Genomic DNA, 23,215 nt, shown 5'->3' on the forward strand with positions numbered 1-23,215 from the left:
TGGCAGCTCCCCTTGGCAGCCCCTTTCCCTTAGCTTTCGGCACTTTTCTTTGGCAGAACTCACTTAACTTTATAGAGAGAGGTTGGAGTTTACCTGGAAGAGAACAAAGTCATTTCTTTGGTGATCCAGAGGGATGACATGCCCCCAGGTGATTGATTCTGTACTCCAATTTTGAACTTGGTCATTTGACTTGAAGGATAAGGTAGTCCTGAGGGAAGGTAACCTTTATTTTGCCTTTGCCAACTTTGAAAAAAAAAAGTGTTCTGTTTATTTGTATTCTGCCATTACTAGGAGCTGATTCATGTTTTGGTTGAGATTAGTGTGGGTTGAACCACACGATATAGCTATTTTTTGTAGTTAAAAAATGATCAAATATTGGCAGTATCATCTAGTTCAACCTAATATATCTAATCCACAGAATATGAACTAGCTTATAGCTTGTTTCTGTTAATGGTGAGCTGTGAAAAAGAATTCCAGATTCTGTGCTAAGTGATTTTAATGGAAAGCCAGTGCTAAGACTTCTCTTTGTTTCTTCCTAGGTCACTCTGCACCTGAATCCCATCTCCTCAGTCTACATTCACCACAAGCCTGTCGTGTTCCTGCTCAACTCCCCACAGCCCCTGGTTTGGCATCTGAAGACAGAGAGACTTGCAATTGGCGTCTCCAGACTTTTCTTGGTAAGTGTTTGAAACCCTCCCAAAGTGATCCTTAGCATAAGGATATAATGACCCTAAAATTTTGCAAGGCTTTTTAAAAGGCTTATTTCATCAAAATAATACCAGAGTCCACAGTGTATTAAATTTGGACTTTGCTGTTAGTGATATTTGGATGGCATCGATAAGCATTCACAGAAAACAAATACCATTCACATGCCCTCTTCTGTGGATGGAGAGTCCGGTCTCTCTTGCACGATAGAGCAGGATCTGCAGTCATATTTTGTGTGGCCTGAGCTTTGGTCTCAGCTCTGAGACAGCCTCCCCCACCTCCCCATAGTACCAGGAGCAATGTAAATATCGTAAGTAGCCATTAGGTGTGTGGTCTCTGACCGCAAAATAAATATGCACAAACCCATTTTATTTGTGTATAACACAGGCCTAATTTCTGATATGAGGATCTGTTTGTTGAGAAAGTAACACAGTGAGCTCCAAAATGAAAACATTTGTATTTTATAAAAGAGCTGGAACCCAGCTCTTGTGGAAGGATCCAAATATTACCTACTATTTGTAAATCATGTCCTTTTGAGTTTGCCAGAACATTCAAGTTTGCTAGTTGTGGAGAAATTGATGGGTTGTTTGGATAGAATATTTGGGGTATGATATCATGTCTGATGATGAGCAACACTGCACTTCACAGTGATAACTCACATTGTCTATTGCTAGAGCTATGTGCTGATGTCCTAAACTGCAGAGCCTTGGACTCTTAAACCTCTCTTGCCTACAAGCAATCAAAACAAGAAGAGGCCTCAGTTAATAGTCTTCATCTTGCACAATGAATACATTTTGCCTAATTAATGATTCTTAATTCAGTTCTGTAGTTTCTTGTCACTTGTATTTGAAGAGTACTTTTAACTCAGAGGTCCCCATTGAATAAGGTAAGAATCCATAGTCAATACAGTTAAAAAGTAGATAAATAAATGAGTAAAAAGGAGAGAAGGGAAAGCTCCTCTTTATAGAAGAATACCAATCAATTGATACAGAAGGAATGATGGAGTTAGAAAATCATCAATTGGTAACCATCACAGTAAAAGTTGATTAGGCAAGAGTCATCAACAGATACTAGATCTAGTGGTGGTGGAGGGAGTTTGAGGAACAGTATATTTACATGGTCTTAAATTAGTTATTATTCTAGCCAAAAATGCATATAATCTGAGTCTAATCATAAGGAAACACTGGAGAAAACTAAATTGGGTGACATTCAATAAGATAACTTGGCCCGTACTCTGCAAAAATGTTAGTCATGAAAGACAAAGAAAGACTGGGGAGCCATTCCAGATTGAAGGAGGCTAAAAAGACACATGTGATCCCTGGGTAGGGAGTGGCACCCTTGCTATAAAGGACATTATAGGGACAATAGGAGAAATTGGAATTGAGCCTATAGATTAAAGTATTATATCAGTGTTATATTTCGTAGATTTAATAATTGTACTTTTCTTGTATAAGAGAATATCCTTCTTAGGAAACATAATACACTTAAGCATTAAGGGTTAAAGGGCCAAATAATTCAGAAAAAAGATTAATGTGTAGATAGAATAATAAAGCAAATATGACAAGGTGTTGAAAACTGGGGAATCTAGTTAAAGAGTGTACATGAATCTTTGTACTATATTTGCAACTTTGTAAATGTGAATTATTTTCAAAATAAAACTTTTTTAAACTCAAAAGTACATTTACAAGATAAGAGTTACTAATAACTTAAATTGTAGCCTTTTCTGAGAATTGAAACTCTCATTACTTCTAAATTTAAAAGTCTAAAAGTCAGAATTAGTTGCTATTATTATTATCAGCACATTTATTTAGCACTTAGTACATTCCAGGTATTGCATAAGTGCTCTAATACTTTATCTTATTTAATTCTCATAATAACTCTGTGATGATTTACTCCATTTTACAGATGCATTCACAGATGAGGAACTAAGATTTAGAGAGGTTAAGTAGTGACCCAAATCACTTGGCTAATTACTGGCAGAGTTGAGACTCAAACCCATATAGGACTTAACTCTACAAGCTCTTATGCTAAACTGGCTCCCTTCATACTTATAAGCATTGTCAATCTCCTGTAATTAAAGGTATTTGTGATAGTAAGACTAAGGGCTATGATTATAAAGTCATATGCTCATTTAGCCCTTATTGTGCAGAGCTGCACCATCCAATACTGTAGGTACTAGCTGTGTGTAGCTATTTAAATTTAAATTAACTAAAATCAGAGGACTTCCCTGGTGGTCCAGTGGGTAAGACTCCACACTCCCAATACAGGGGGCCCGGGTTACATTCCTGGTCAGGGTACTAGATCCCACATGCATGCCACAACTAAGAGTCCCCATGCCGCAACTAAAGATCCTGCGTGCTGCCACTAAACATGCTGCAACGAAGATCCCGTGTGCCGCAACTAAGACCCAGCGCAGCCTAAATAAATAAATATTAAAAAATTTTTTAAATTAACTAAAATCAGAAATACAGTTTCTTAAGCACACTAGCCATTTCAGGAGCTCGATAGCTATGAGAGGCTAGTGGCTACCACATTGGGCAGGTTATAGAGAGGTTATGAGCAAAGGCTTTGCCTACCCTGGTTTGAATCCAGGCAGAACGTGGGAAAAGTATTTAATTTCTCTAAGCCTGACTTTCCTCAGTTGTAATATGGGAATGATAATAGTCTCTACATCATGAGGTTGTTTTCTTGATTAAGTGAGATTACATGTAAAACGTTTAGTATGGAACCTGGCACTGATAATTTCATAAACATTACCTACCAGTTTTTGTTGCTATTTATTATTAGTCATAGTAAAGAACACTTGGGAAGGATGTTGAATTTACATTTCTAATTATGAAATGTCTAGCTTGGCCGGCCCCAGATTGAAAGGAGTTCCCATTTCTCTGGGCTGTAGGTCCAGATGAAAAGTGTGGACCGCATATATCATAGTTGTACTGATCACTTTCTGGATTCTTTCTTCAAACTGCCTCTCTGTGACTTTTAAGGGAAAGTATCTTACTCCTAGTTATTATTTATTTGCTTTAATTTTGTTTAATATCTGTAAGAACTGCTTCTTGGCCATCAGCTTAAGATGTACTAATAATGAACCACAGGAGACGGTTTTAGTAAACAGTTGAACATCGACCCTATTTGTAGTTTATCCCATGTAAGGAGATTGTAGATCAAGTGATAAATCCCAAATTACCAACACAAGGGAGGCAGCACTGGGAGAAGTCAAGGATTTAAATTGTGGGACACATGAACTCTGCCTTGCTGTCCAGCAGGCCTTCTTTAGGGAACATGGTTTTCTCTATCTGCGCATTTCCTCATGGCCTGGAAGAGATGGTGGAGCATCTGTTGTTCATTCAGGTTCTCAGATAGTTAGACGACGAGTGATACAAGTTCTCTCAGAAGCTGGGCAGCTCTCCCTAACAGAGACTGTGCTGAAAGAAAGAAGGCAAGGCAAGCTCTTCCCTTGCTCTCTGTAACCTGAAATTAATGACTTGACAGCCATTGCAGCAGAGGGATCTGGATAGAAAATCAGTGGTGTGTTTCATTTATCCATTTATTGTAGTTAAGAGTTGAAGGTTAGGGATAAGATAACTAAATTATTTTACATAAAGTGTTTCATCCAAACACTTTGGAAGGCCCATGGAATCTTTGGAAACTGAGGCTTAACCATTTCCATCAGTGTCTTTTCCAACGTTACCTGGAGAGCTTAAGGGAGCTGAGGAGAGAGGGTGGGTCCCTTGACTCTCAGTCGAAGATGTGTATGTCCTTGCTTCCTCCTTTATATATCGCTGAAGGATTTGCATTACTGTCATAAAGCTGTCTTTACTTTCTGTGTAGAGTTACAGTACTTTAACAGGTATTTTAAAAAAATTTGGCTGTGCCGCGCAGCTTATGGGATCTTAGTTCCCCAACCAGGGATTGAACCCACACCCTCAGCAGTGAAAGCACGGAGTCTTAACCACTGGACCGCCAGGGAATTCCCAACAGTTATTATATATTTTTGAGTAGAGTTGTGAGAAAAGTTCAAGTAATGGCATCTACTCATCTGTCATGGTGAACCTTTTAAGTTGTCATGTCTGCATTATTATAACTGCCCAATTTAAAAACGGAAACCTTTCATAATTAGTTAGCAGGACCTTGTGTTACTCAAAATGTCTCAGCCACCCACGAGGGTGACTGAAAACATATTTTAATACCGTCTAAAAAAGGTATCTGTTTTCTACTGTCAAATCTTTTTAGTCCTTCTCTTGATTCCACAGTGCAGGCAAGAGGGAGTGTGTCATGTAGGGAGAAAGTGGGATTGAGTTTCCTCTGCAAGTGCAGTTCTTTATCTGGTTGTTCTGGTTACCCAGGAAATGGGAATGGATGAGAGTGGTTATCTCAGGCTGAGTGTGAAGTAGTAGATCTTTGAGTATGTCACACACACACACATACATACACACAGGCGCATGCACGCGCAATGGAGTTCTCACAGCCTCATAGGTTTTCTTTTGCAGGGTGTAGGGATAGCCCAGAGAAAATTGGGTAGGTTAGAGTTATGCTTCAGAGCAATCAGAAATAAAAATAATCCTACTCTCTCAGTCTGTCATGTTGAAACTACAAGTAAAACTCTCTTAGAAGGATCATCTAAGCTTATTTTTATTTATGCAATTATTTCTGCATCAAAGAAGAAGTATGGTAGCTCAACTGTGTAATAGATGTCTGAACTTTTAACTTGAGGTTGCTAAAAAAAGATTGGGAAGAGCCACAGTACCAGATTGTCTTTAAAAACATGCTACAATTTGAATAGACATTTCTCCAAAGAGAAAACACAAATGGCCAATAAACACATGAAAAGATGCTCAAAATCATTAGTCATTAGGAAAATGCAAATTTAAAACCACAATGAGAATCCACTTCACACCCATTAGATGGCTATAATAAAAAAGGCAGATAAAGCAAGTGGTGTTGGGGATATGGGGGAATTGGAACTCTCATACATTGCTGGTGGGAAGGTAAAATGGTGCTTTGGAAAACATATGTCCATAGAAAAACTCATCCACAAATGTTCATAACAGCATTATTCATAATAATAAAAAAGTGCAAACAACCTAAATGTCCATCAACTGATGAATGGATAAAAAAGTGGTATATCCATACAATAGAGTATTATTTGGCCATTAAAAGGAATGAAGTACTGATACATACCGAACATGGGCGGACCTTGAAAACGTAAATAAAAGAAGCCAGATGCAAAAGGCCACATAGTGTATGATTCCATTTGTATGAAATATCCAAAACAGGCAAATCCATAGAGATGGAAAGTAGATCAGTAGTTGGCAAAGGATAGTGGGAGGGGAAGATGGGGAATGACTACTAACGGTATGAATTTTCTTTGGGTCGGGGCGGGGGGCGTGATAAAAATTTTGTGAAATTAGGTAGTGGTGATTATTGCCACAATTGTGAATACACTAAAAACACTGAATAGTACAGTTTAAAAGGAGGAATATTATGATGTCTCAATAAAGTGAATTATAAGGATGAATTATAATATATAATCATGTTTATGTAGTTTATATAATAGAATTATAATAAGGTTGAATTATATCTCAATAAAGCTGTTAGAAAAAAAACTTGCTGCAGCATTCTTTTCAAAAGTGATGTTGTAAAATCAGTGAACCAAACTTTAAAATTATTTTACTTGGGCTTCCCTGGTGGCGCAGTGGTTGAGAGTCCGCCTGCCGATGCAGGGGACACGGGTTCGTGCCCCGGTCCGGGAGGATCCCACAAGCCGCGGAGTGGCTGGGCCCGTGAGCCATGGCCACTGGGCCTGCGCGTCTGGAGCCTGTGCTCCACAACGGGAGAGGCCACAACAGTGAGAGGCCCGCGTATCGCAAAAAAAAAAAAAAAAAAAAAATCATTTTACTTTATTCCTTGATTTTTATTAAAAAAAAATCTTGCTTTATTTGTATTACAAGCCTAAGCACTCTCTCCTAAAAGGTCTACAGACTTAGAACCCTGGGACAAGCAGAAATACTCTAGATGAGACCCTAATGCCTGGCTTCTAATAACATGAAATGTCTAATCCAGGGGCCTTTGCAGCCCTTTGACATCAGGCTTGTTGCTTTGCATGCTCGTGAGGGGAAAAATGTATTTTAAGGTAAGGAAAGTCTCAAGAAATAAGCAGCAAATTTTTCCAATCTCATTCACTGTTAGGATTACAGTACTATGATTTATTTTTCTCAGCCATTTATCAGTAAAATCAGGAAAGAAATGCATGTAAATGTGTGTGTGTTTGAATGAAGGTGGGGAGTTGAAGGGGATATTGGTCTTCGAGGTAGAGTTTCCAATATTTGAGGCATATTTATACTAAAAAGTTATTCATTGTTTATCTGAAATTCAGATTTAACTGGGTGTCCTGATTTTATCTGGCAGTTCTACCTAGAGGTAACTCAGATTTTTGTTTCTAGTTAACACTCTGGCCTGGGTGTCAGGAGGCCCAATTATTAGTCTTTGGTTCTGCCACTAACCAGTTATATACATCAATCACCGGACAAAATCACTTAACTACCCAAGCCTCAGTTTCCTCATCTCTAAAGTGAGGAGGTGGTACTAGTCAGTCTCTGAAGTTCCTCCCAGCTTTCAAACTCTCATTCTTTGATAGTACAACTGCTACATATTACATCCCAGTTTAACTGGAAACAGAAAATGGTAATCTGAACATTGCCTCTTCAGCAAATCCAAGTAAATATCAGAGCAGGGCAATTGATAAATGAGAGAAACCAAACTCTATGCTCTTGGCTTTGGATTAAAAACAAATAAAAATTTAACCCTAATGAAAAATGTAAATTAATACCAGGAACATGCTTAATATTTAAAACCTTATTTTGTGTTTTTGAGTGAGGTGGGTGGGTGAAGAAGCTGAGGTTGCCAAAATCGGTTTATTCCTTTCACTTAAACTTGGGGGGGAAAGGTCCAAATATGTTGGGGCTCTGCCACCAAACCACAGGCAGTTCTCTGGTCTGCACTGCAGTTTGGATGACTAACAAGGCTCAGTGAAAAACAAGTGCTATTTGTTTTCCTGTGCCCAGTATTTAACTGGAAATCAGAAGGCGAAATTTCCAATCAGTTGTTAAATAGCCCCAGATGTGTGCTTAGCGCTGCTCTAGGAAGGGACATGCACAGCCTGTACCACAGCGCATGTCCAGAAATTCCTTTTCTGAATCCAAGTGATGTGTAACTGGACACTGAGCATCCAAAAATGCCCTCTGAATAACTCAGACATTCAAGTTTGCTTGTGGAGGAGGGAACTTTTGAAAAATTTCTGTATTTTCTACTGTGTTGCATTTAAAAACCTGGAAATGATTTTTTTTTTTCTTTTCGAACTTCCTCCTTTCTCTTGTTTGGCAGTTCTCCCCATGTTTAGAAAAACATGACATTAGCATACCTGGTATGACGGTTTCTGTATCTGCTTGTTCATTCATTCCAACACCCCGTTTTCAGTGCCTGCTGGGAACTGTGCTAATTGTGGAGGCTCCAGAGGGAAATGGGGTGGATTGCCCTGCCCTCAAGGAGCTTCCTGTGGTGTGGGAGGGATGGTTAGGAGACTGGGAAGTACCACCATTGGATCCTGAAAACTGGAGCAAACAAGAATCCTCTTATTCCAAGTGCAATTAAGGCAGCTCCTTCTGTGAGGCTGACCGGGGAGCAACATGTGGTAGAGGGCTCGGGGTTGCAGACCCAAGCACGGCCTTTTGCTCAACCAGAAGTGTCACCCCTATATATAGGAGTCTGAATATACCATTTTGGATTTTCCAGTGAGGTCTTTCCCCAAACAAATTCTCTCTTAAAGGCAGATTAAATAACTAAATGTTTCAAGATTGGTTCTTCCTTTTTCTTTTTTAAAAATATCTCTTGTGGAATGACTCACTGTGTCCTGTGGGATATTCCAAGTGGTTGTGTACCAGGCATTTTTGTCCCAGAGGCTGCTTATCTCTTGGTTTTGTGGCTTGTCCATAAGAGCCTTAATTATAAGGGGCTTGATCCTCTCATGAACTAGGGTCGGTCAACTACCATATTTCCTAGGAGTGAGTTTCTGGCCCTTTTGTGGTGAGAGAGCTCTTCCTAAATGTCACTGAGGTAATTAGAGCGTTGGAAAGAGTCCAGTTTGGGCTGGTAATCCTGGTCCAGAAAGAGTTTTTGAAAGACTTCCTAGGATTTATCCTAACTCGTTATATTAAAGCTGATGAATGTTGTCAGTGAGTGTCCCCTTGGCCTTAGGAGGTTTGCCTGGGTGTATTCTTCCTGATCAAGACATCCTGTCCTGAAGGTTTCACGCAAGCATGGGCTTTTCCTGCCTCTGCTGGACTCGCTTTGTCATGGCTCTGTGGCGGAAGGTTGATGTTTTTTTGTGTAGAGTCCCATGCTGCCCTTTAAGGCTTTACTGTTAAAGGCTGATCTGGTAATCTGATGAATCTGCCCTTCCCAAGCGTTGGGCAATTGTATCAAATGTTACGTCTCTAGTGCCCTTGATTAATGTGGTGGACAGCCTCCAGAGAGCTGTTTGGTAGAAAAAGCAAATGTTTTGTTAAGGGAAATTGCAGAATATTTTTTTCATGTCATGGGATGGGGGAAATCTGTCTCCTGGAAAATTCTAGTGAGGCTGACTTGCAAGCTCATTGGTGTTGCCTTGGTTTTCTCATAAATTGAAGACAGTGAGGCCCTTGGTAAGCATCCCCCACAGGTAGTTGACATTCCTTGTCTCTGGAAAGGACTGCAGGATGACCTGACTCCTTCCTAGGGAGAGTCGTTGGGTTTATTTGAGGCAATCCAGTTCTGGCATTTCAGGCCTCCGTCATCCAGCTCTCTGGCTTGGAAGCAGATTTCTTCAGGGGAGGAAGAAGCCCCTTTAGTCTTCCTTATTTCTTTGTCCAGAGTGGAATTTATATCTCAGGTTCTGCCTTTGCCCTTGATCCTTATACCCTGTCCCCAGATGGCCTAGGATCTTTGTTGCAAACTTTTAATGCCCCTGAGCCAAGGAGTCATCACTGGTTTGCCTCCTTCTGCCTTGTCCTTTTTGGGTGGTGAATGACATAGCTGCGATACTAGGAAGCAGGTTGTACCTGGAAGTCAGAGGCTTATTCATCTGCCATTTCTGGCAAAAGCCCACAGTGGCCACTGCCCATTTGATCTCTAATTTTCGTAACAAGCCTATGAAGTAAGTACTCTTATTATCCTCATTTTAAGATGAGGAAACTGACACAATGAGAGGTTGGGTTAACTTGTGGATGGTCACACAGTGAGTGGTGGCTGTAACCTGTGTAAAGTGCTTAGAATAGTGCCTGGCACAAAGTAAGTGCTCAATAAATATTAGCAAAAAAAATAATAAAAAATCCTTTTTTTTTTAATGATGGGGATTAGTAGTTTGGGCTAGACTCCCCCTACTTTCTCCCTTTACATCACATATCCCAGATTTTGACACTGGGATTGAATGAAGTTATACTTTGAATGGGAGTAATAGGTGAGGCAGGGATATTAGATTTTTTAAAAATAAATTTATTATTTATTTTTGGCTACATTGGGTCTTCATTGCTGTGTGCGGGCTTTCTCTAGTTGCGGCAAGTGGGGGCTACTCTCCGTTGTGGTGCACTGGCTTCTCATTGCAGTGGCTTCTCTTCTTGCAGAGCACAGGCTCTAGACGTGCGGGCTTCAGCAGTTGCAGCATGCGGGCTCAGTAGTTGTGGCTCACGGGCTGTAGGGCGCAGGCTCAGTACTTGTGGCGCACAGGCTTAGTTGCTCTGCGTCATGTGGGATCTTCCCAGACCAGGGATCTAACCCGTGTCCCCTGCACTGGCAGGTGGATTCTTAACCACTGTGCCACCAGGGAAGTCCAGGATATTAGATTTTAATTGCCCACTGTCATCTGGTCCAGGGCTCTCCTTTGCAGAGGAAGATACCTAGGATAAATGATTTTCCCCAAGACCTAGATGTGGGAGGTGGTCCTGACCACATCTGACTGTACATAACAACAGTATTCCTAGACAGCATGTGAAGCTTCTGAAATAGTGCTACAGTTGCTTTACCAATAGCTGGAAGTGAGCTATAGTGGCTGCTGCCTTAAAAGTAGCAAAGCATTCTAAAAGTGATTAAACCCCCCAAGTGTTCTGAGCCCCTCTTTCCCTGTTTCTTTTCCCCCTTTGCTTGGAGCCCTTGCCATTATCCCTCAGTCACAGGTAGTGCAAGGAGGGTAGTTGGGTGACCCTTCTGAGGGACGTCATTCGGGTAAGGATTTAAAAACTGCTTCTTGGCTGCTTTCCCAGCAATATTGTGTCCCTGGGCTCCTCTGGTTGTCCTGTCTCTGGATCAGCTCCACCAGGATGCCCTGCTTTAATATCTGCATCTGTTTTTAGCCCTCTGGGAATCATTTCTTCATTGCTGTTAAACGTGTTCAGTTCAGCCTTCTGGCTTTGGCATAGGAGATCACCGTAGTTGTCTTCAGAGACTGTGAAATGTAGACTGGAAAATGGGGGTGGGCATAAATACACGGCCTGCCTTTGGTTGAAAGCTAAGCTTAGGAAAGTTCAAGAGGGCTCCAAACAGTTGTTTTGGGTTGGAGGCCCCACCTTCACCTTGCCCCCCAAGGAAATGTCCTTTAGAACCCTTTCCCCCCAAAGTGTTCTTAGATCTGTGGTTTCTGGGCCAGAATATGCAGCTCCATTTCTCTTGGGGCCTATATCAGCCATTCACAGAAGCTGTCAGTCAGGGGTTATCCAGAAAAAGGGGACCAGCTGTGGGTATATATGGGGAGAGGTTTATTGCAGGAAATCAGTTTATGACACTGTTGGGACAGGCAAGGTAAGTCAGAAACCTGTAGGGCCAGTAGTCAGGGAGGGCAGCCAGAACTCTCCGGCAGGAGCCAAAGCTGCTGTCTACAGGTGGGATTTCTTCTTCCTCAGGGAAGCCTCAGCTCTGCTCGTAAGGCCTTTCAGCCGATTGACCAGGCCCACACAGATTATCTAAGATAATCTCCCTTACTTAGAGCCACCTGATTGTGGACTTTAATTATATCTACAAAATACTTTCACAGCAACAACTAGATTAGTGTTTGATTGGATAATTGGAGACTATAGCCAAGCCAAATTGACATATAAAACTGAACGTCACAGAAGCATTTATATTTAAAATTTTTACAGCCTGATGTTCTCGTCATGCTATATCTACTATAGTCTCTATTCTATCATTTTCAGATTCTTTGGCAGTTTTTCTTGCTGTTGTTGTTTAGCAGATCTCTCTTCTTCCAGCCAAACAATTTTTTGCTTCCATAACAGTCACTACGATTTTCTGTCTGCCCCTTCCATTCCCTTTCTCCTCCACTTTCACCAGCATAGCTTCTCCAGCTTCTGGGGAAGGTGGCAGGGAGAGAGAGAAGGAAACAACCTGACGGGGAGACTGTGCAAGAGGTAGAGAAGGCACAACCCCCTGCTCTGCCTTACTGCTTTCCCCTGTCACTCTTGTAAAAGCCTGGGTTTGTAATGCATACTTTTTGGAGTCCTGCAGACGCAGTTTGAATGTGCACTCATTCCTTGCTAAAATTATGTAATCTGGGGCTTTACCTAACCTCTCAGAAGAAACTCTGACAACAGTTTCTTCAGTTGTCAGATGTGAGGATTCAGAATCTATGAAACATGCACTAAATAATCAGTAAGCACCTGTGTGACTTTCTCTCCCAGTGTTCTATTAATCCAGGGTCCAGGGGGCTCCTGTCTACCCTACTCTACTGATTTCTTGAGCTTAGTAGCAACTACTTCATGGAGGTGGAGTAGAAGGAGCTCGAGTGAGAAACGAGGTGTTTGGTTCTGTTGTCAGTCCTGCTTTTTACAAACTCTGTGCCTCAGGCAGATTCTTTAGCTTCTTTGAGCCTCAATTTCCTTGTCTGCAAAATTGAACTTAGATTGTCAGTCTTCATGAAGAGGAACTCTGTAAAGAGAATTCTAGGTACCTATTTGGAGCCAACTGTTTGTAAAATTCAGTTTGTGCCCTTGAACCTGGGTGGGCAGATTGGATGTAACTTAAAAGAAAAATAGAAGAAAGAATCCTTCTTGGTGAGGGATTTCCCAGAAGCACACTTGGAGGGCCACAATAGATTGAGGATCATGGCAAGTACTGGTAATGATGCCAACATTTTATTGTTTTTTCCTGAAAAACACCCTTTAGATGATAAATACACTTTAAATTTTGGGTCAAGCTCCTTCTAACATCATGCTGCATTGGAAGATGGGAAAGGATAAATTTAAGAGTCTCAAGAGATGTTTTTGTAAGGTCATTGAGGATCCCTGTGTGGCCTGGGGCTCTACTTTGGAAAACTCTATATCATAAAGCAGCTTATGCTTCATTAATTTGGTAACCTGTGGGGACTGAGTTCATCTTTCAGATGCAGTGAGTTATTTTGCTTGTCTTTGTGTATATACGTATTCACATATACTATCGTTTTTGTAACATTTCCATGGGAGATTAGAGTATTGCTTTTGTACTGGCTCACGTTCAAGTTTGTGCATGTTTCTATTTGGAGGGTAGCATCTCAGAGCTTTCCTCTTGGACATGTGTATACATGTAGGGCATTAAGAACAGAAGACACTTTCAATCCTTTATTCTTTATATTTCAACAGGAATAAAAATTAAAAGCAGAGGATGATCATCATGAATGTTTTGAGAAAAATTGTTGAATATATTTTAATTCATTTTATTGGACAGAGTAATAGGGTTGTGGATACAAAATTAAAACATCAAAGAAACTTTTTTTCATCCAAGAATTTTTAAATGGTTGCATGGATTTGTGTTTCTTGAGTACACTACTGGCAGAGACCACAATCACATGGCTCATGAATATGTAGCTTTGCAAATTATGACTGTAGGTTCATGGGCATGGAAGTTATTATTTCTTTAAAACAAACTTTGGACAGAACATTGAGTCATGATATATGGTTAGTAGAAAAACATGTTTCAGATCACATTTCATATCACGAGACTTTGGAGGAGCTAAGCAAGCACAGTCCTCCCAGGAATTGGGGTAGGGAGAACGTGTGATTTTCCTCTTTCAGAATGTAGGGTTCCATCCTCATTTGGGAGGTAAATATTTCAAGACTCTTCCAGCACTTTATGTAAGTTTGTTTTTGCTGGACTTGGTGCACAAAATACATCAAAGCATAATCTCCTCAATGCCTTTCTGTGTGGGCACTGTTAGGAGTTCTCAGGCCAATCTGCATAGATCCTACTTATACATAAACCTAAACTCTAGAGAAATGCCTATTCTACTTTACCATAAGTCTTTTTTTCCCCTAGAATTGAACTAGCAAATTCTTGGCATGGCAGGTGTTTCTGAAATGGCCATGTGTTTTTCTTTGCTTTATTTGTTTTCCTTGTTTTGCTTTTCCTGTTCTCCTAAGCAGGCATCTCCAGAAAGAGGTGTGTCAGTGCAAGAGTCAAGAAAAAGGAATAGGAATAGTAAAGGTTGGGGGTAGGGCAGGACAGAAGAGGGAGAGGAGCTGATCCTGATTGTGCAAGTGTTGAACTTTCAGCAATGCCAAAGTCATGTAAATGTGCGAAGTTGCGTGTGTGCGTTAAAGCAGCCTCACGGAGCTGTAACCTGAATAGCAGGCGCTCACCCAAGCGATAACTCAGGCTCCAAATGGACCACAGCCCAGCTATTGGGTGTGCATGTGTGCATGCGTGTGTGTGTGTGTGTGTGTATGTGTGTGTGTGTGTGAGAGAGAGAGAGAGAGAGAGGGAGAGAGAGAGAGAGAGCTTGATTCCTGGAACAGATTTTCCTCTGAGATTTCAGCAAGTATTTCTTTATCATTGGGGAGCTATGGCTCCTCATTTCACAGGGCCCATTTCTATCTTTTTAGATATAGAAGAAGATGACTCCAAAAATGACTTGGCTTTACTCTCACCCTCTTAGCTTTTTTTTTAAACCAGTGCAGGGGAGAAAATTCTTGCTTGTTCTCCAAGCAATCCTATTCACGCTTTACAAAGATTGGAGTTTACATAATACTTTAATCTATGGCACAGAGCAGTGATCCTCAAGTATGCCTGGGAATCATGGGGTAGTGGGCAGAGGATTATAATGCAGTTGCCTGACCCTATATTCGCACCCCACCCTGGAACCTGCATTTTAACATACTTTTGTCTGTGATACACTGATATGAGGATCACACTTGGGGAAGCAGTGAGATTTCTTCTTAATACTGGTTTTACTACGCCTTCAAAATCTGGTATGTATTTTACAGTTATGACACAGGTCAATTTAACTAGCAACATTTCAAGCTCTCAATGGCCAGTGGCTACTGTACTGGACAGCCGTAGAGCCAGGAGAGCCTGCCCTGAGCCCCTGGCAGACACATGAGTGACCATGGCACTCATTCCCCTTTCTCCACTGTTCCTGAATATGACCTCAGAATTCTTCCCAGCACAGAACTTTAGGCAGCCACGGCCAATTCATGGGACCTCAGGATTCATTCATTCATTTAATACTTATTGAGTGTCTTTTCTATACCCAACACTGCGCTTGGGATATGCCCATAAACAACGCAGGCTAAAATCCCAGCCTCTGAAGGAGCTTACATTCTAGTGGGAGGAGATGGGCTATAAGCACAATATATAAGTAAATTACACGGTAGTTTAGAAGCTGGCTATATTATACTCTAATCTAGAAATAAGAACATGTAAAGCAGGTGTGAGGGAGTCAGAGTGCTAGAGTCGGGGCTGCCGGGTGGTTGGATTGTAATTTTAAATAGGCTCCATGGAGAAGGTAACATGTGAGTAGACATGAAGGAGATGAGGGGAAACTTCAGAGGAAACTCAATTGCCACCTGTGCAATTACGTGCGGCCTGCATTTTCATCTGGGAGCATGGACGAGGCGGGAGGAGGTGGGTAGGACTAGGTGAGGCCTTACAATATGGCATTATCCTCAGCAAAGATTCTCTCTCCCTCCTCACTAAAGACCACACCAGCTTGGGGGAGGCTGCAGAGTGACTGTGAGGCAACCACCAGGCCTCTGAGTCAGCTGATGTGCTGAGATAAGTGCTAAGATGAAGAGCCTCAGTTCCAGGAAAATGGTGTCTGCACCCATTAGCCGGCATTTGGTTCCCTTCCCTGAGGCTTGGGAGATCAATCTTGAGGCTTCAGTGGGTCTGCTTAGGACTTTAAGAGTTAAAGCTTAAACGCAGGTGTGGAAACAAAAGGGCTGGTTGCCTCTTGTGCTTGTTTCTTGCTCTTTTGGACAAGGTTGTTGAATCTGATCCAGAAAAAATAATAAACTTGGCTCTTGTTGCCTAGCCGTAAGTTCTTGTAATAAAACTCCCAGCACTGGCAGAGAGAGTAATGTTCTGCTTTTTTTAAAAGTCTGGTAGCATAACCAGAATGTGAAATACAAATGCTGTGCGTGGTTTCAGTAGGGAAGAGCAGTCGGGAGAAGGGGTGGCTCAGTGTGCATTTTGAAGCCTGGGGCTTGTTGGACAGTCAGGTGCTTCACGTTTGCCCCTTCGATGGATGCCTGCTAAGTAAGATTCAGGATTCTCAGAGCTCAGGGCTCTGTTTGTTCCCACAGGAAGATGTTTGTCATGTCAGAGAATGTCAGAGGACTGGGTTTTAATTAGCAAGCAGGAGGAAAGTTGAGTGGATTCTGCGGGGAGACATGGAACTACTAAATGATTTAATAATTGGTTTTTAGGTGGAGCTATAAGGTGACAAATCAAATACTAGCTTTAAAGCATGGCCGAAAGGTCATTTCTGGGCAGTGAAGGAAGTATGTGTTGTGAGAATGAAGAAATGATGGCATAGCCTTTCCTGTAAGTAACACCATTGAGCTTTCATTCAACAAGCAATTACTGAGTCCCTGCTTTGTGCCCAGCACCTTGCCAGGCCAGGAGATTCAGAACGAACTAGGCACTCTCTCGGCCTTCACGTGCTTGTGACGTGGGGTGGCAGGTTTGCTGGTAGATAGTAGCAGTTCATGCGAGAGAAGGGCTGGGCTAGTGGGGTGCACGAGGCACAGAGGGTAGCTCCATCCCCAGGAAAGAAAGGGAGTTGGGAGGTTTTACAGTGAAAGTGAAAACCTGTGGAGGACAGGAGCAGTTACCAAGTGAGCAAGCCAGGTGGGGAACAGGATGTAAGAAGACCCAGGAGATGTGAAGCAGCATGATGTGTTCTGCCACTGTGAGTGGTTCCATATGGCAAGTACTTGGAGGAGTGGTGGGAAGTGCGGCAGGCAGGGGCCCTCTCTGGTCCCGGGACTGTTCAGATTCTTAGATGCTATCCTGCCTCATCGTGTGTTTACTTTGTAGAAAGATCTCCTTGGTGACAGTATGGGTGAGGGATGGAGAGAGACAGGACTGGCAGCTTGGACAGCAGGAGGTTACTGCAATGGTTGAGATACTAGGTTGGTTGAGACATAAGGGCCGGAAGTGTGATGGTAGCAGCACAAGGGCCTACAAATAAGGAGGAAGATGGGGGAGGGAATGAATTGCCTTGGAAAGTGTCTGCCACTTCATCCAAATATAAAACCCTTGCTCTTCAGGGAGATCAGCTCGGTGCTTTGTGACCACCTAGAGGGGTGGGATAGGGAGGGTGGGAGGGAGACGCAAGAGGGAGGGGATATGGGGATATATGTATATGCATAGCTGATTCACTTTGTTATACAGCAGAAACTAACACACCATGGTAAAGCAATTATACGCCAATAAAGATGTTTAAAAAAAAACAACCCTTGCTCTTTAACACTTTTTTAAAACAATTCCATATTCAGTCATGTAGTTAGTATCCTTGCAATAGTGATTGTAACCACTTCTCCTATTAGAAAAATACTATTTTTCCTTCTATTTCTTGTTTTTTGTTATTCTCTTTATATCTCTATTCTTCCACAAACTTTAACCCAAGCCGGACTCCAGTAAGGACAGACACCACACCAGGAAGATAAGGCAGGGACTGGAGTGCTGACTGGTATAAGAGTGGTGATACTGATGTGTCATGTCTTTATTTCCAGAGGGCTCTTAACAGGTTCTAGCATGACGTCCTTACAGACAAGATGAGGATAATTCCGTTGGGTTACTTTGTAGTTGGCGAACAACCTGGGCAAGTGCTGTTTAATGTGCTTGGGTCAGCATGGGAATGTGCCTGTAAGTCACAGACCTCAGCCTTGTCTGGTTCAGCTTCTCAGGGATTTAGATGAATGTGTAGATGGCGCACACATGAAATTTAGAGATTTTTGACAGCTAACAGAATGAGGATTTTTATGTGGTCTCTACAGAGTTGAAATATGGGTCTAAAGAGTTTGATTTATATTACAGAAGCGCTGGTGTAAGGGAAGGTGTAAGGGAAGGTGTAAGGGAAGGTGCAAGGGAAGGTGTAAGGGAAGGTGTAAGGGAAGGATGTAAGGGAAGGTGTAAGGGAAGGTGTAAGGGAAGGATGCAAGGGAAGGTGTAAGGGAAGGATGCAAGGGAAGGTGTAAGGGAAGGATGCAAGGGAAGGTGTAAGGGAAGGTGTAAGGGAAGGTGTAAGGGAAGGATGTAAGGGAAGGTGTAAGGGAAGGTGTAAGGGAAGGTGTAAGGGAAGGTGTAAGGGAAGGATGTAAGGGAAGGTGTAAGGGAAGGATGTAAGGGAAGGTGTAAGGGAAGGTGTAAGGGAAGGATGCAAGGGAAGGTGTAAGGGAAGGATGCAAGGGAAGGTGTAAGGGAAGCATGTAAGGGAAGGTGTAAGGGAAGGTGTAAGGGAAGGATGCAAGGGAAGGTGTAAGGGAAGGTGTAAGGGAAGGATGCAAGGGAAGGTGTAAGGGAAGGATGCAAGGGAAGGTGTAAGGGAAGGATGTAAGGGAAGATGTAAGGGAAGGTGTAAGGGAAGGTGTAAGGGAAGGATGTAAGGGAAGGTGTAAGGGAAGGATGCAAGGGAAGGTGTAAGGGAAGGATGTAAGGGAAGGATGCAAGGGAAGGTGTAAGGGAAGCATGTAAGGGAAGGTGTAAGGGAAGGTGTAAAGGAAAGATGTAAGGGAAGGTGTAAGGGAAGGATGTAAGGGAAGGATGCAAGGGAAGGTGTAAGGGAAGGTGTAAAGGAAGGATGTAAGGGAAGGTGTAAGGGAAGGATGTAAGGGAAGGATGCAAGGGAAGGTGTAAGGGAAGGTGTAAGGGAAGCATGTAAGGGAAGGATGCAAGGGAAGGTGTAAGGGAAGGATGTAAGGGAAGGTGTAAGGGAAGGATGTAAGGGAAGGTGTAAGGGAAGGATGTAAGGGAAGGATGCAAGGGAAGGTGTAAGGGAAGGTGTAAGGGAAGGTGTAAGGGAAGGATGTAAGGAAAGGTATAAGGGAAGGTGTAAGGGAAGGATGTAAGGGAAGGATGCAAGGGAAGGTGTAAGGGAAGGATGTAAGGAAAGGTATAAGGGAAGGTGTAAGGGAAGGATGTAAGGGAAGGATGCAAGGGAAGGTGTAAGGGAAGGTGTAAGGGAAGCATGTAAGGGAAGGTGTAAGGGAAGGATGCAAGGGAAGGATGCAAGGGAAGGTGTAAGGGAAGGTGTAAGGGAAGGATGCAAGGGAAGGTGTAAGGGAAGGATGCAAGGGAAGGTTTAAGGGAAGGATGTAAGGGAAGGTTTAAGGGAAGGATGTAAGGGAAGGTTTAAGGGAAGGATGTAAGGGAAGGTGTAAGGGAAGGTGTAAGGGAAGCATGTAAGGGAAGGATGCAAGGGAAGGTGTAAGGGAAGGATGTAAGGGAAGGTGTAAGGGAAGGATGTCAGGGAAGGATGCAAGGGAAGGTGTAAGGGAAGGTGTAAGGGAAGGATGTAAGGGAAGGTGTAAGGGAAGGTGTAAGGGAAGCATGTAAGGGAAGGATGCAAGGGAAGGTGTAAGGGAAGGATGTAAGGGAAGGTGTAAGGGAAGGATGTAAGGGAAGGATGCAAGGGAAGGTGTAAGGGAAGGTGTAAGGGAAGGATGTAAGGGAAGGTGTAAGGGAAGGATGTAAGGAAAGGTGTAAGGGAAGGTGTAAGGGAAGGTGTAAGGGAAGGATGTAAGGGAAGGATGCAAGGGAAGGTGTAAGGGAAGGTGTAAGGGAAGCATGTAAGGGAAGGTGTAAGGGAAGGTGTAAGGGAAGGATGCAAGGGAAGGATGCAAGGGAAGGTGTAAGGGAAGGTGTAAGGGAAGGATGTAAGGGAAGGATGCAAGGGAAGGTGTAAGGGAAGGTGTAAGGGAAGGATGTAAGGGAAGGTGTAAGGGAAGGTGTAAGGGAAGGATGCAAGGGAAGGTGTAAGGGAAGGATGTAAGGGAAGGTTTAAGGGAAGGATGTAAGGGAAGGTGTAAGGGAAGGATGCAAGGGAAGGTGTAAGGGAAGGATGTAAGGGAAGGTGTAAGGGAAGGATTCAAGGGAAGGTGTAAGGGAAGGATGTAAGGGAAGGATGCAAGGGAAGGTGTAAGGGAAGCATGTAAGGGAAGGTGTAAGGGAAGGTGTAAGGGAAGGATGCAAGGGAAGGTGTAAGGGAAGGTGTAAGGGAAGGTGTAAGGGAAGGATGCAAGGGAAGGTGTAAGGGAAGGATGCAAGGGAAGGTGTAAGGGAAGGATGCAAGGGAAGGTGTAAGGGAAGGATGCAAGGGAAGGTGTAAGGGAAGGATGCAAGGGAAGGTGTAAGGGAAGGATGTAAGGGAAGGTTTAAGGGAAGGATGTAAGGGAAGGATGCAAGGGAAGGTGTAAGGGAAGGTGTAAGGGAAGGTGTAAGGGAAGGAGTCTCAAGCTGATAAAATAAAGTTCTGGGGCTTTAGGTATCATCGTGCCCACCTCCACCTCCACCTCCCTGGTGTGAGCTGCTGTTCTTTCTCCTCTGGATTATTCCAGAAGTTCACTACTGGTCTCCCGTTCCTTGTCTCCCTTCAGTCTAGATTGGCCCTATTAGCCAGAGTGATCCTGTTAAAACATCTGTTAGATGTTTTCATGAACTCCCAGTGGTGGCCCATCTCACCCAGACTAAACACCACAGTCCTTAGCAACAGTCTGTAAGGTCCTATTGGACCTACTGGTCTCCTCTGTGATCTCTGACCTCTCCTCCTCCTCATCTGCCCCTCACCCCTGTGCTCCAGCCACACCAGACTCCTTGCTGTCCCTTCCTCATGCCAGACCTGTACCCTCACTGCCGTCTCCACCCAAGAACTCTTCCCCTGACGTCCACGTGCCCGGCTCTTTCATCTCCTTCAGGTCTTCACCTGCTCAGTGACTTTCTCAGTTAGACTTGTCCCATCACAACACTTTATAGTGCCACCTCTTCTTCTCTCAATTTATATCATTCCTTCACACTTGTTAACATATATTTTCATTGTTTATATTTTGTTCCTCTGACTTCCTTACTAGACTGTAAGCTTCACAAAATAGGAAATTTTGTCTGTTGCCCTCTCCAGTATATCCCCAGCACCTAGAAAGGTGCCTGACACTCAATAAATATTTGTTGGATGTATGTTTAAAGCATAAATTAATGGATATGAGATAATAGTAGGTTCCAGCTGATATAAAAGCTGGTATGATCTTGGGCCCCATGCAGTGTTCACATAGATATAGAAAGATATTTATTGTAAAGAATTGGCTCACGTGATTATGGAGTTTAGCAAGTTCAAATTCTGTAGAGCCAATGTCCCAGTTTGAGTCCGAAGGGCAGCAGGCTGCTGTAGAACCAGGAAGAGCTGATGCCCAGTTCAAAGGCCGTCAGCAGGAGAATTCTCTCTTACTCAGGGGAAGGGTCAGCCTTTTGTTGTATTTAGGCCTTCAACTGATTGGGTGAGGCCCATACCCACTAGGAAGGGCAATCTGTTTTAGTTAGTCAACTGATCTAAATGTTAATCTCATCCAAAAACACCCTCACAGAAATACTCACAATAATGTTTGACCAAGTATCTGATACCCTGTAGCCCAGTCACATTGACACCTAAAACTAACCTTCACAGTACTCTCATCAGACCACACCCAAAACCCTAGGTCTTGTTCCAGGCACCACATACCAGAGACTGTGCTGATGAAGCTCTGACAGCCTTGGTGTCTGGGGAGGAGTTGGGGGGAGTTGGGACTGTTGCCCTGAAGAAGTGAAGTCGTGACTGGGGTTGAGTGATGACTTCAAACATTTGAAGGCTTATCTCATGGAAGAAAGAGGAAGGAATTCTTTGGTCTGGAAGGCCTACCTCAGACAAGTGGACGGAGGGCAAATCTTACAGGTAGAAAGTAGGAAGAGAACTCTTCTGCCTTGGGAGCTACCCAGGTCTTCTTTCTGGAAGGGTTCAGGCGGTGGCCAGCTGTAAGCGGGAGTCCGAAGTGTCCTGTTCTGGTCTGCCCTGGGTGCTGCTCCTCTGACCTTGGGTAGGCCTTTAGCTTCTCAGAGGTTTCCTCCTCTCTACCGTGGAAATCAGACTAGCCTACCTCACAGGTCATCCTGAGGATCAGGTGGAAATAACACCACCTTGTAAAACTCGTTGGGGGTTGGGGTCAGAGTGAGAGAACTGGTGGTCAGAAGGGGCGCCAACTAACCCCTTGCCGTGGCAGAAAATTCCCACTGACCCGCAGTCAGGGGCGCTTCCCTGGCAGCTTTGCTTTCTTCTCACTGGAATGTGCCTGAGGAGTGGCAGTTGACTCCTTTTCCAAATTCCTCAGCCCTGAGTGTATGATCTGTGCTGCTGCTGGCCCTGGGGGAGTTGGACGCGTGAAGTGGACGGTGCGTGGAGGGAGCTGCCCCTTTCGAGGAGTCAGCTGCACGGTGGCGTCGCTTTTAATTACTTCAAGATACGTTCCCTAGTTGCTCTCCATTTCTACTCTTATTTACACGGTTCACATTCTTGCCTCTGGAATGCACCAGGGTGATCTATCCCACCTTCCACTCTGAAGAAATGTACTCTCTGCATAACGTATTTAAAGCCCAAGTGTTTTATTTTATGGCTGTAACATGAAAGAGAAAAAAAGAGCAGAACATCCAGGGAAGCTTGCCTAAACATTCAGAACGGTGCTGGCAGTGGGACAAAGGCCTTTGGACTGTTGTGGGTTTTTTCGGTGACAGGCTTAATAAAAACGACTTTTTAGCACAAATGCTTTTCAGTGAAAAGAAGATTTTACTACAGTGCTTAAGTCAGAAAATCAGATAAACGTTGTTTGAAGTTCAGTGTTGATGAGTAGCTAAGCTTCAGAGGATTTATGCATAGGTTGGCATGGTTATCGTTGGCAGGTAGTTGGTTCAGGAGCTTTTTCTTATGCAGGTGATGTCAAAACAAGGTCAAAGCTAAATGGTCCCCACTGGTTTTGCTTATAACTGGCATTGGGACATGTAGCAAGTGTCTTTACTACACTTGGTAGCACTTCATGGTGCCTGATACATAGTAAGTGTACAGTAAATGGTGACTGTTGTCAGTGGTCATAGTTTACGCTCAGCTTATTAATGATTAGTTCCGGGTTTCCCAAGCCAATGCAAACCAGAAAGGTTCTATTATTCTTTATTAAGTACTAAATGGCCCAATTTCTAGGATAGAAAGAGCTGTCAATTG

The 23,215-nt window shown here is 43.1% G+C and overlaps 1 protein-coding gene across 7 annotated transcripts in view; it reads left to right on the top strand.

The window, feature by feature from the left end:
- TGFBR3 (transforming growth factor beta receptor 3) overlaps positions 1 to 23,215 on the top strand; it is a 200,822-nt gene that overhangs the window by 121,694 nt on the left and 55,913 nt on the right. For all 7 annotated transcript variants that reach the window (XM_081226552.1, XM_081226551.1, XM_081226550.1 and 4 more), the window contains one exon: positions 540 to 677. In XM_081226552.1, coding sequence (XP_081082678.1) covers positions 540 to 677 — 138 coding nt within the window. The remainder of the gene's footprint in view (positions 1 to 539; positions 678 to 23,215) is intronic.

Source organism: Mesoplodon bidens (assembly GCF_964165515.1).
Source record: "Mesoplodon bidens genome assembly, chromosome: 2".
Lineage (NCBI taxonomy): Eukaryota > Metazoa > Chordata > Mammalia > Artiodactyla > Ziphiidae > Mesoplodon > Mesoplodon bidens.